This window comes from Mchenga conophoros, linkage group LG8 (genome assembly GCF_057382185.1).
Source record: "Mchenga conophoros isolate Kocher_MC1m ecotype Shallow Benthic linkage group LG8, M_conophoros_male_GT1.1, whole genome shotgun sequence".
In the NCBI taxonomy this organism is placed as follows: Eukaryota; Metazoa; Chordata; class Actinopteri; order Cichliformes; family Cichlidae; genus Mchenga; species Mchenga conophoros.
This window is the reverse complement of record NC_140533.1, coordinates 538,681-551,396: the sequence shown is the minus strand read 5'-3', so window position 1 is coordinate 551,396 and position 12,716 is coordinate 538,681. Positions and strand designations below refer to the sequence as shown.

General features: G+C 42.1%; 1 protein-coding gene across 1 annotated transcript; it reads left to right on the top strand.

Annotated features, from left to right (window-relative positions):
* The first annotated feature begins 2,733 nt into the window (after window positions 1-2,733).
* On the top strand, window positions 2,734-11,422 carry LOC146567870 (ectonucleotide pyrophosphatase/phosphodiesterase family member 7-like). The gene is made up of 6 exons (XM_085283479.1): window positions 2,734-2,929; window positions 4,218-4,363; window positions 4,481-5,113; window positions 5,421-5,655; window positions 10,554-10,674; window positions 11,217-11,422. The coding sequence occupies exons 1-6, from the start codon at window positions 2,734-2,736 to the stop codon at window positions 11,305-11,307; spliced, it is 1,422 nt and encodes a 473-aa protein (XP_085139605.1). The 3' UTR covers window positions 11,308-11,422.
* Window positions 11,423-12,716: the final 1,294 nt, after the last annotated feature.

The following is a 12,716-nucleotide window of genomic DNA, read 5'->3' as shown; positions in this document are numbered from 1 at the left end:
GGTTTTGGGCTTCACCTGTACACAGTGTTTGTTAGGAGGACACAGACTGTGGGTGACAGAGGTCTGCCCCTGCCACAGAGCACAGGTGCCACCTGCTGGTCCTGCTGGGAGGTTGTGTGGGCTGAGTGGTTGGCCTATAGAGATCGACAGACCACGTGACTTTCGCGCATTGCATTGTAGCTACGAGTGGCAGCAGAATCAAAACACTGCATCAAGTGCTAGCATTTCCAGCACCAGTTATCATTAATTCTACAGTTTTAAGATAAGATAAGATAAGATAAGATAAGATAAGATAAGATAAGATAAGATAAGATAACCTTTATTAGTCCCACACGTGGGAAATTTGTTTTGTCACAGCAGGAAGTGGACAATGCAAAAGTTATGAGGCAAAAATTAGAATACAATAAGAATAAATACAGTACACAACTGTACAGAATAGAATAAAATACTATATACAGTAGAATAAAATAAAATAAATATACAATAAGATAAAAATAGAATACAAATACAAATACTATATACAACTGAGTAAAAATACAACGATGACAGAAAGGATTATTGCACTTAGTATTATTGCATATGTATGGATGTGTGTGCTTGATCAGTTAAAGTCTTTATTATGGAGTCTGACAGCAGTGGGGAGGAAAGACCTGCGAAATCTCTCCGTCCCACACCGTGGGTGCCGCAGTCTCCCACTGAAGGAGCTGCTCAGTGCTGTCACAGTCTGCTGCATGGGGTGGGAGATGTTGTCCATCAGGGATGACAGCTTAGCCGCCGTTCTCCTGTCACTCACCACCTCCACTGGGTCCAGAGGGCATCCTAGAACAGAGCTGGCCCTTCGGATCACCCTGTTCAGTCTCTTCCTGTCCCCAGCAGAGATGCTGCCACCCCAGCAGACCACACCATAAAAGATAGCAGAAGCCACAACAGAGTCATAGAAGGTCTTCAGGAGTGGGCCCTCCACTCCAAACGACCTGAGTCTCCGCAGCAGGTACAGCCTGCTCTGCCCTTTCCTGTAGAGGGCGTCTGAGTTATGAGTCCAGTCCAGTCTATTGTTCAGATGAACACCATACCTTAATCCATACCTGCAATTTTTTTTGCCCCAAAAAGAGTTATGTACGAAACGACGGAGAGCACGGCAGCTCCGTACAAAGACATACGTGACGAAAAGGCAAAAAACGGAGGAGGAAAAAATCAAAGGAGTGAAAGGGTCAGACCCACACGAGCATACAGAGGGGAGTAAGGACGTTAGCGTGCTGCCCAACTTTCATCATGCACATATTTATTATTATATGATCCTAAGTTTTAGTGCATACACTCACAAAATGTTTAGTAACTTCAGACCCCTGCAACAAGCCCAGGTCCAGTTTACTTTTTCACTCGATATATGATCCATTGTTGATCTGCACACAGCTGTTGCCACGAACGTCGCACTCGCTTATGTCACTGTCATGAGACATTCTCGCAAAAAAAAAATCATGGTTTTAGTAACGCAGTAACGCAGCGTTCCTACAGGAAAGTAACGGTAATCTAATTACCCTTTTTGCAATAGTAATCCCTCACTTTACTCATTACTTGAAAAAAGTAATCGGATTACAGTAACATGTTACAAGTAACGCGTTACTGCCCATCTCTGCCCAGGTTGATAGAGGGGCCCAGTCTGGATCACATTCCTGCATTTTGTAGGCTGGTTTTCCTACAAAACACAACAAACATTAGCCTGCAAAGCCACAGTGAACAAAGCAGCAAAGCAACGAATTCACTTCAAATCAATATAAGACTTATTTGTAACCTTCATCAACAATTATGATAAATTACATAATAACTACAACAGAAGACTGACCTTTGTGGAAATGCTTGGAGCAGACTAACCTGTGAGCTGGAGTGTTTTGGGACGTCTTCGAATGGCTGCAACCCAGGCCATCCGTGGCTCTGTTACTTCGGAAACATGACTTGAACAATTTCTCTTCCACGACGGAATCTGATAAATACCGATCTCTTTACCCGTCGGCTTCCCGTGGCTGTGATGCGACCGGCTATTGCAGTTAATAATACAACAGCTTCTTGCCTTTCTTTGTGTTTCTTTTTATCGCTGTGTGACTGTTTTCATGTGAAAGCCTGCGTGCGCTAGTACCGCTTGCCACTCGTACCTACAATCCTTTGTGGTTTTACCCCGGAAATGACGTTACATTTTCAATCTCTATTATGGGATGTTGTAGTGCTCATGAACATGAACTTTCTTCTTTGTTATGATGTGATATAATAATGAGGCAATTTAGCTGAGACCAATTAAGTTAATAAAATACAATTGAACATAATTCACATCAAAAATACAACCTTGGTGTGCATTTTGAAAGATACAAATCTCTCTTTGCTGTCTTCTCTTTGACCTCATCTCCCAACAATTCATGATATCTGAGGGGTTCTTCCTTCCCAGATAAAGTAATTGAAAGGCAATAACAGTGGATTAACCTGTAACTCATGATCAAATGATATGAGTTTAGATTTCAGTTTTTTATGGGTTGATAAGAGAGAGCATCTTGTCAGATCAGATTACATGTGATACTTATGTAACAGCAGTAACATAGGCGTCAACACTGGAAACAGCAATACTGTGAGTAGAGAAGCAGGTATGCTGACACAGCTCAGTGTAGCCTGAGATCCTTTGTGATGCTGCTGTGTTGCCTGACTGCCTTCTGCCTCGTAGGCAGCCTTTCCTGTGCTGCTGTCCCAATGCGGGACACTAGGAGAGCTCAGCCCACCAGGAACAAGCTGCTGCTCATCTCCTTTGATGGTTTCCGCTGGAACTATGACCAAGATGTGGACACCCCTAACCTGGATAAGATGGCTAAGGATGGGGTGAAGGCACAATACGTCACACCGCCCTTCATCACCATTACCAACCCCACGCACTTCACTTTGCTCACAGGTATTTAAAAAGTCTTAACGTCTGGATAATATTATATTCTAGAGAGCTTAGATAAGTTGTTGCACCTTACTGGTACAAAAACAGAATTGTCCATGAACGGGTATAAACCAGTCCTCGTTTAGACCAACATTAAGCTGCAGCTGTCTGATGAAGCGCGCTGAGATCCAGCGTGGAGGCGACTCTTGATGTGATTTGAAACTATAAATAAATTGAATTGAAAAAGAGAACGATATTAGAGAGATATTAGTTATTCACTTAGGGCTGCATGGTGGTTAACACTGTTCATGTGGGTTCTCTCGCTGGCTTCCTCCCAAAGTCCAAAGACATGCAGTTAGTGAGGTTAGGTTAATTGGGAACCCTAAATTGCCCATAGATGTGAATGGTTGTCTGTCTCTATGTGTTAGCCCTGCCACAGGCTGGTGACCTGCCCACCGCCTCTCGCCCTAAGACAGCTGGGATAAAGAAGAAGAGCTAGAAGGCTGTGTGCAGCTTTATCAATAAAAAATAATAAGATATGCCTGACTGCAAAGATCACTGTGAATTCATTGGATTTATACAGACATCACTGATGTCTGATTAAGAATTAATCTAATAAATATTAGTTATATCGCAGTATTATTAAAGCAATGTTGTTTCACTATAAACTATCCCTACTTGTTTCATCTAGTGCATTAATAACATTCACACCATTGGTTTGAAGTGTACTTTATACTTTCTCCTGGATACTGAGGAGTAAAAGTTGTGCACATGTTTCCTTTCATAATTTGTGCTTCATTTTTGTAAATACGACTGTGGTTGTTGTTCAGATGTTACTAAAGTCTCTGTGTCTATTGAGCAGTGGCTGGACCACGGGTACACAACAAACCTGCTAGTACAAAGAGATGTAGATTTAGCTCAGGTCTGACCAACTGTCCACTGTAGTGGATGTGATGGTAGATGCACCTTTATTTCCAACGAGCTTCTTCAGCTGAGCCACAGTCATCCCTGCTCACAGTGGCAGACTGACTTATAGAAACAGAATTCAAACAAACACAAATAGAAACAGTCTTTTAAAAAGATGAAGCCAACGTGATCTACATCTGCTGCAAGACCATCCTTTCAGAAGTGTTTGTACATAAATCTGAGAACAAACACAAAGGATCATATTTTGATGTTAGTGGTTGATGCGTCTTATAATCTGGTGTGCCTTATGGTCCGAAAAATATGGTATATTACCGAAGGACTTTTAACATTTACCCTTACGTTCTCTTAACGCTCCTCATTAGTGTTTCTTTCTTCTGTCTGTCAGGACGCTATGTTGAGAATCACGGAGTAATCCATAACATGTGGTTCAACACTACTACTCAGGAGAAGAAGGGGTACTACATGACTCAGTTTGTTGATTCATACTGGGACAACGGCAGCTTACCCATCTGGATAACAGCACAGAGACAGGTTCTTTAGATTTGTCTGTACCGTACCTCAATGATTTAAAGTTCCTGTGTCATGAAGCTGTTTCCCTTGTTTTAATGTAGTTTAATGTCCTTCCTCATCTCCTACATCTCCTTCCAGGGTCTCAAAGCAGGATCTCTACATTTCCCTGGCACAGCAGCCACCTACAAAGGGGAGACTGTCAGGGTGAGGGAAGTGGAACCACGTTTATATGATTATTCTAATGAAACAGAGTGGAGGCTGAACATCGACAAAGTGATTGGAGAGTGGTTCCACCAACAGGACCTGGACTTTGTCTCTTTGTATTTTGGAGAACCAGATGGGACTGGGCACCGATATGGACCAGATTCCCCAGAACGCCGGGAAATGGTTCAACAAGTGGATCGTACTGTGGGCTACATCAGGGATAAAATCCAAAATCATGGCCTTACTGACCGACTCAACGTTATTATCACTGCTGACCATGGGATGACTACTGTTCTACGGGGTGCACAGGTTGAAGAGATCATCCTCTATAAGATTCCTGGTTTCAACTTCAGTGATATCCAGTTCCATCTGGTGGACTATGGACCTGTTGGGATGCTGCTTCCTAAGGATGGGATGCTTGAGAAGGTCTACAGTGCCCTCAAAGGAAGTCACCCACATCTTCATGTGTATAAAAAGGAAGAGATGCCAGCGTGGCTGCACTATAGTAAACATGCTCGACTCCTTCCCATCATCCTTTTTGCTGATCCAGGATACGTAATCAATGGGGTGAGAGAATGCATGCCCATCTACTTTCTGAAAATGTGACTCTTTAGCATGTGGCTACAACCCAACACTGTCCCTAGTCAGATCACCCAAGACTTAGTGGATAATAAGAGGTAAACTCCTGCCATGCTCTTAGTATCTCTGAAACCTTGAGGATAACATCAACTACCCTTTTGCACAGCATGATGTGGTCCTACTGAGTAAAACTTCAAATCATAACTCAGGGAAACAAAAATGATCAAATGTATAGTTACATATACTTACTCTTTTCCACAACTCATGGTTTTCTCTGTTTTCTCTCAACTTCTAGTTCTTCCCTGTGCAGTTCAACAAAGGAGAGCATGGCTTTGACAATCAAGTGATGGACATGAAGCCTTTCTTCAGGGCAGTTGGGCCTGATTTCCAGAAGGATTTAGTGGTTGGGCCCTTTGAGACTGTTAATGTGTACCCACTCATGTGCCATTTACTAGGAATAAACCCAGAGATCAATGATGGACACCTCGACAATACCAAGCAAATGCTGCTCCCCAAGAAAAACACAGAAGGTAACAACAGCACTGGCAAATTTTGTGCTATAGAGATAAAAGATAAAGCCCCATTTTTAAATGGTAACTGGACTGACTTACACAGCATCAAACTACTGGGACCAATCCCGATCCCTAGCTATGACTGCTTGTTGGTGTAGGTGATTTTAGGTGTAGAGTATTTCTTTTATTTGTACAAACTAAACACATAAGTAGCACCTCGGATACATAAACACCATTTTTGGTGCTAAAAAATATCTTTTTTCTCAGTCTTGCTTTTTGCACAGATTTTATTTGTATGGAATGTTGTGGAAGTTTTCCATTAAATAAAGCCTGCATACATACGGTGAGCGGCAGCTAACATTCTTTAATCAAAACAAAGAACAGAAAACCAAGCTTGGTGGAGAGCCTGCATGACCGCGGGGCAGACGGTCAGCAGAGTCTCCCTGAGCCTAGCGTGGCTCTCAGTTAAAAACCTTCTTCAGGAACAAAAGGCAGTGCACCGCTGTTTCACACCTTAAGGTTCACACTCCCTTGCTACCTCCCAGAGTCCTCGAAGAGACAAAAGATTGTTCCTGTGGAGTTCTGCTTCCCCCCAACTTCCTTACCAGACTCCCACCATCTGTGTAACTGCATGAGTGTGAGACATGCTAAAATCCAGTGGCACCAAGGCATTATACAATAACATAATATGAATAATACATAAATATAAGAAATTCTTATACAAGCTGTAACCCATATCAACTACTGCCTGTCACATGACCCACATCAGCTGATTTGAGGTCCCTCTTCTGATTGGCTCCTTTCACGTCGCAGCAACTCTGAAAACCGGCTGTGGAGGGATACTTCCGGGTTCGACTCCTGCTGTGGCTGTGAGCTTATGGCATTTAGAGCGGTATTGGAAAACAAAGCGTTTTCTCTCCTCAATTCATCTTTAAACTTTAAACTCAGCGGTCAGGTTTTTTTTCCCCTTTGAATTGATCTTCTTCATATTGAAGTGGCGAGCCGGTAGGACCATTCTTTGTTTTCCCCTCTTTTCCCCCACTTAGCCGTCTTTGGATTACGGACATATTTCCCATTGTATGAAGCTGGACCCTAAGGAGGAATACCTTAAAAGTGAACTTTAAAAAGAAAAGGACCAAAAAAAAGGACTCTTAGCAAAAGGACTCTTGCACAGAAAAATCACAGCATTGATTTATTATTTAATTGTGGACATTTACGTTGTGTGTTGTGTTAATTATTTTGTTCCATTTCCCCTTTCCCCTATTTATTCAATATATTTTTGGTACAAGACATTGCAGTTTTTGGTCTCATCATTCACACCATCTAGGCTCCATAAAGAACTATTTCTTCTGTGCGTCAGTCAGTAAATTCATCCATTGACATAAACTAGTCCTTTAATAACTTAGCGTTACACCAAATCACAACAACAGTTGTTTTATTAATGTAATTTAAGGACTCTACAACAATACACAAAAAAATCAAAACATAGAAAACCACAGCAATCATATGACCCTTCTACCCACATATCAAGCAGGTCTGGCCCGGATCTGGTATCAAGCCGGCACTGCTGGCTGACTTCTGGCATGATAAGCCGTATGTCATCCAGATGTGGGCCAGCCCTGGCGTAGATGGCACTGTTTATGTGATGGCATGCCACATCTGGCTCGATTGTGGTTTGGTGCATGTGGCCCAGGCTCATACAAAACAGGTCTTCCCTGAGTCCGGCATCAAGCTGGTACTTCTGACTGACTGGTGTCATGGCAGAGTGTATGTCAACCAGATGTGGGCCAGGTCTGGCAATGATGGCACTGTTTATGTTCCTATTTTCCCATTTTAGTTAGAAGACCCAAATGCCATGTTGCAATACTATACTGCTATGGTAGCCAGCGTTTCAAATGCAGGTTTGACAGGTTCATGAGTGTACACTTTATCCAAAACCTAGTGAGGGTTTACTCATGTTTGCCAGTGGGTGGCTGTAGCTCAGGAGGTAGAGCAGGTCACCGACTGATTGGAAGGTTAGTGGTTTGATCCCTGGCTCCTCCAGTCTGCATGTCAATAGTGTGAATGTAGTTAGGAAGCACCCAGTTTAGAGAAAATGGGTCAATGTGTAATGAGTACTTTGAGTAATCTGGGAGAGTAGAAAAGTGCTATATAAGAATCAGTCCATTCACTGAACAGAGTTTAGTCATGTTGCTTTTGCACTATTATGTTCCAGCACATGTTGTTATTACATGGCTTGATTAAGCTACACATTAGGCTGACATCTGGGGCCAGAGCTGAAACTGTTCTGGGCCAGCAGTGTGTCTGCAACTGGCTCATGGCTGCACACAACTTACACATGGCCCACATACAGCAAAGAATGACAGCCCTTTGGTGGCCCAGATCGGGTTTGCCAGAGGTAATCCGCACATGGGCCAACACAGGACCACCAGTGTGTCTGCAACTGGCCTTGTGCTGGCCCATGTGTGGGCCACATCTGGCAAACCTGATCTGGGCCACCAAAGGGCCATCATTCTTTGCGGTATGTGGGCCATGTGTAAGTACATTGTGTGGGCCATACCAATTTTGCTATGTGGGTATGAGCAAGTGCTTTGGCGACAGTGGGAAGGAAAAACTTTTAACAGGAAGAAACCTCCAGCAGAACCAGGCTCAGGGACAGGCGGGGCTATCTGCTGTGACCCGTTAAGGTTAGGTGAGGAAGACAGGACAAAGACACACTGTGGAAGAGAATCACTAATAATTTAGTGCAGTCAGGTGTATAAACACATAGTGATTGAGAAAGGTGACTGAAGAAGAAACACCCAGTGCATCATGGGAATCCCCAGCAGTCTACACCTATTGCAGCATAGCTAAGGGAGGATTCAGGGTCACCTGGTCCAGCCCTAACTATATGCTTTAGCAAAAAGGAAAGTTTGAAGTCTAATCTTGAAAGTAGAGATAGTGTCTGTCTCCTGAATCCAAACTGGAAGCTGGTTCCACAGAAGAGGGGCCTGAAAACTGAAGGCTCTGCCTCCCATTCTACTTTTAAATACTCTAGGAACAACAAGTAGGCCTGCAGAGCGAGAGCGAAGTGCTCTAATAGGGTGATATGGTACTACAAGGTCATTAAGATAAGATGGGGCCTGATTATTTAAGACCTTGTATGTGAGGAGCAGGATTTTGAGTTCTGGATTTAACAGGAAGCCAAAACAGGAGAAATCTGCTCTCTCTTTCTAGTCCCTGTCAGGACTCTTGCTGCAGCATTTTGGATTAACTGAAGTCTTTTCAGGGAGTTCTTAGGACTTCCTGATAATAATGAATTACAGTCGTCCAGCCTGGAACTAATAAATGCATGAACTAGTTCTTCAGCGTCACTCTGAGACAGGATATTTCTAACTTTAGAGATGTTGCACAAATGGAAGAAAGCAGTCTTACATATTTGTTTAATATGTGCGTTGAAGGACATGTCCTGGTCAAAAATGACTCCAAGGTTCCTCACAGCGTTACTGGAGGCCAAGGTAATGCCATCCAGAGTAAGAATCTGCTTAGATACCATATTTCTAAGATTTTCAGGGCCGAGTACAATAACCTCAGTTTGATCTGAATTAAGAAGCAGAAAGTTAGCGGCCATCCAGGTCTTTATGTCTTTAAGACATTCCTGCAGTTTAACTCATTGGTGCGTGTTATCTGGCTTCATGGGCAGATAGAGCTGGGTGTCATCTGCATAGCAGTGTAAATGTATGCTATGTCTTCTAATGATGCTGCCTAAGGGAAGCATGTATAATGTAAACAGAATTGGTCCTAGCACTGAACCCTGTGGAACTCCATAACTAACCTCAGTGTGTGAAGAGGACTCTCCATTTACATGCTAACATAACTGAGTGCAACTGACTAATACACAGAGCAGTGAAAAGTATTTTCTCTTCCAAATTTCTTATTTTTTTAAATAAAAAGAACCAGAGTAAATACAAATGCAATTTTTACAGTTTTAAATGATAATTTATTCTCCATGAATCACTACCGTACTGTGGTAAATGGGCTTGCGCTCCTGTAGGCTCACCAAATGCACGAGGCCCCGTAGGGAGCAGCTACAGAGAAGAGAAAGTGTACTTTATTGGTCCCCGTGGGGAAAATCCCTCTCTGCATTTAACCCATTCACTCAGTGAAGCAGTGGGCAGCCATTGGGCGCCCGGGGAGCAGTGTGTAGGGACGGTACCTTGCTCAGGGGTACCTCAGGGTAGCTGTTCAGGGGAATCGAACCCCCGACCTTCCGATCATGGGGCCGCCACTCTACCTACTGAGCTATCCCCTACAATGTGTGTTGGACAGCAGTCATGGGCAGAGGCCCTGGCAGCTATGGAGGTAGTCTACTGGGACATGGAACATCACCTCTCTGGTGCAGAAAGAGCCTAAGCTAGTGCGTGAGGTTGAGCGACACCAGCTAGTCGGGCTCACTTCAACGCACAGCTTGGGCTCTTCAACAGCATTCTGAGAAAGGCTAGGGTCATTGAGTCTGAATGGAACCAGATGGTGGAAACCTGAGGTGAAGGGATGATGATAACTTTAAATCATGTCATCAAAAGACAACTGACATTTTTGAGTTGAAATGACAGAAAACACACTGCAGCTTGTTCTTAGTTGAGGTAGATGATGATATCTAAATCTACATAATAATTATCACTTTGTTATCACCTCACAGATGGAGTGTCACAGTGTAACACAGATGCAGTGCCATTCCCAGTCAGTAAATATAAATGTCATTACTGTTGTTACTACAGAATGGGGGGAGTTTTATATTCCCAAACAAATCCCTTAATCCTGCCTTCTCTGCTCAGATAAGAGCACCAACCTTTTCAGATATGTGTGAGTGTCTTTGTGTAGCTTTGTCTCTCTGTCTTTTGCGTCGTAACTATTCATGCTTTTCTGTCTGTCTGCAGATTATGAGGTAAATCGTCATCATCAGGCTTTCATTGGCTTATCAGCAGTGGCTGGGTTTCTGGTTCTGATTTTTATAGTGGGAACTTCTTATACTTGGTGTTTAAGGAGAAAAGCAAATAGGTAAAGTACTATAATCATGTAATCATGGATACATCTATCAGTGTGCTTGTTGTCAAATCAATACATAAATACAATTCACATATTAAGGTCAAAACTTTAAAGCAAAGGAAACCCAAGAATTCCCCTTTAAGCAAGCAATAGTAAGGTTGGGTTTGGGGAAACCTGCAGTCAGCTGAGACTGAAAACAAAGTCCAGATGAACAGAATCAACCTTCTGGGATTTACTTACCTGGATGACTGAGCGAGCATCAAGACACCTCTCCTTTTAGTTTCTCTCAGTACTCTTTCTGTAACATTTTGGGTCAAATAAAGGTTTTCAGAGAGTAAAGAAATGACAATACTCCAGCCTAAAAGAAAGACATACATAAGAGTCACCAAGGTAATTCTGAACTTGTGATTGGAATGTGGAGATATTCTGAAGCAATAAAACAGTGAACATAAATCCTGTTAAAGTGCAAATATTTCACTGTTAATTTTGTAACAAAGCTGATGCTGCATCCTGCTATCTGACACATTCTTTTTATTTTTGTCCTCTCTTCTCAGATCCAAACCAAAGCATGCTGCTCCTGCTGGTGGTGCTGCTGCTGCTGATGATGATGATGAAAAGGCTGACAAAATGCAAACTGTCTTTTAAAAATTTGTTTTACATAATAATCTAGTTTGAGAAATCCTCTATTGTTTAATACAAATGTGAAAGTACAGCACAGAAGCACTTCTTAATAAAAATAATAATAATTCATGAATCACAGCAGTTCGGTGATTTTGTTTGTTCTCCATTTTTCATTGTAACTCTGATCATTTGTGAACATACTTAAATATACTATGAAAATGTTTCCTTCCATCTGTCCACATTCTCCCACTTATCCAATTCAGAGTTGCAACCCCTACAACCCCAACCCCACTATACAGGGAGTGCAGAATTATTAGGCAAGTTGTATTTTTGAGGAATAATGTTATTATTGAACAACAACCATGTTCTCAATGAACCCAAAAAACTCATTAATATCAAAGCTGAATGTTTTTGGAAGTAGTTTTTAGTTTGTTTTTAGTTTTAGCTATTTTAGGGGGATATCTGTGTGTGCAGGTGACTATTACTGTGCATAATTATTAGGCAACTTAACAAAAAACAAATATATACCCATTTCAATTATTTATTTTTACCAGTGACACCAATATAACATCTCCACATTCACAAATATACATTTCTGACATTCAAAAACAAAACAAAAACAAATCAGCGACCAATATAGCCACCTTTCTTTGCAAGGACACTCAAAAGCCTGCCATCCATGGATTCTGTCAGTGTTTTGATCTGTTCACCATCAACATTGCGTGCAGCAGCAACCACAGCCTCCCAGACACTGTTCAGAGAGGTGTACTGTTTTCCCTCCTTGTAAATCTCACATTTGATGATGGACCACAGGTTCTCAATGGGGTTCAGATCAGGTGAACAAGGAGGCCATGTCATTAGTTTTTCTTCTTTTATACCCTTTCTTGCAGCCACGCTGTGGAGTACTTGGACGCGTGTGATGGAGCATTGTCCTGTGTGGAGCAGGGAAATTATTTTACTGCTATTGTTAAATAATAAATATAATCTGCAGCATGGATATTGCATTCAGGGGTTGAACAGTGTGTGTCTTTCAGAAAGGCTAAAAGTCACAGGCTGACAGGAAACAGGCTTGCAGAGAGTTTGCAGAAGTGAAAGTTATTTTGAGCAGCAGGCTAAGACGAGGCTTTAACAATGTAACAGATAGCTTTAAGATGGCCTTAAGATGTTTATGATGATGTTGACCTTGTATTTCAGGTGCAGTTATGACTATTTTATACACAATGCATATCTGTGCTTATTAAAGAGTTGGAGCTCGGTCAATTAATTGGGGGTTGGAAGCTTTGTTCGGCGCGATGTCCGGACAATCTATTGTGCAAGTGACTTGGAGCTATAGAAGGTTAAAACTGCGTACATGCTTACAAAACACTTATATCAGGTCATTTTATATTAAGGTTTTAGTAGAGGTTCTTGGTTAAAACATTTATTTAGTAGAA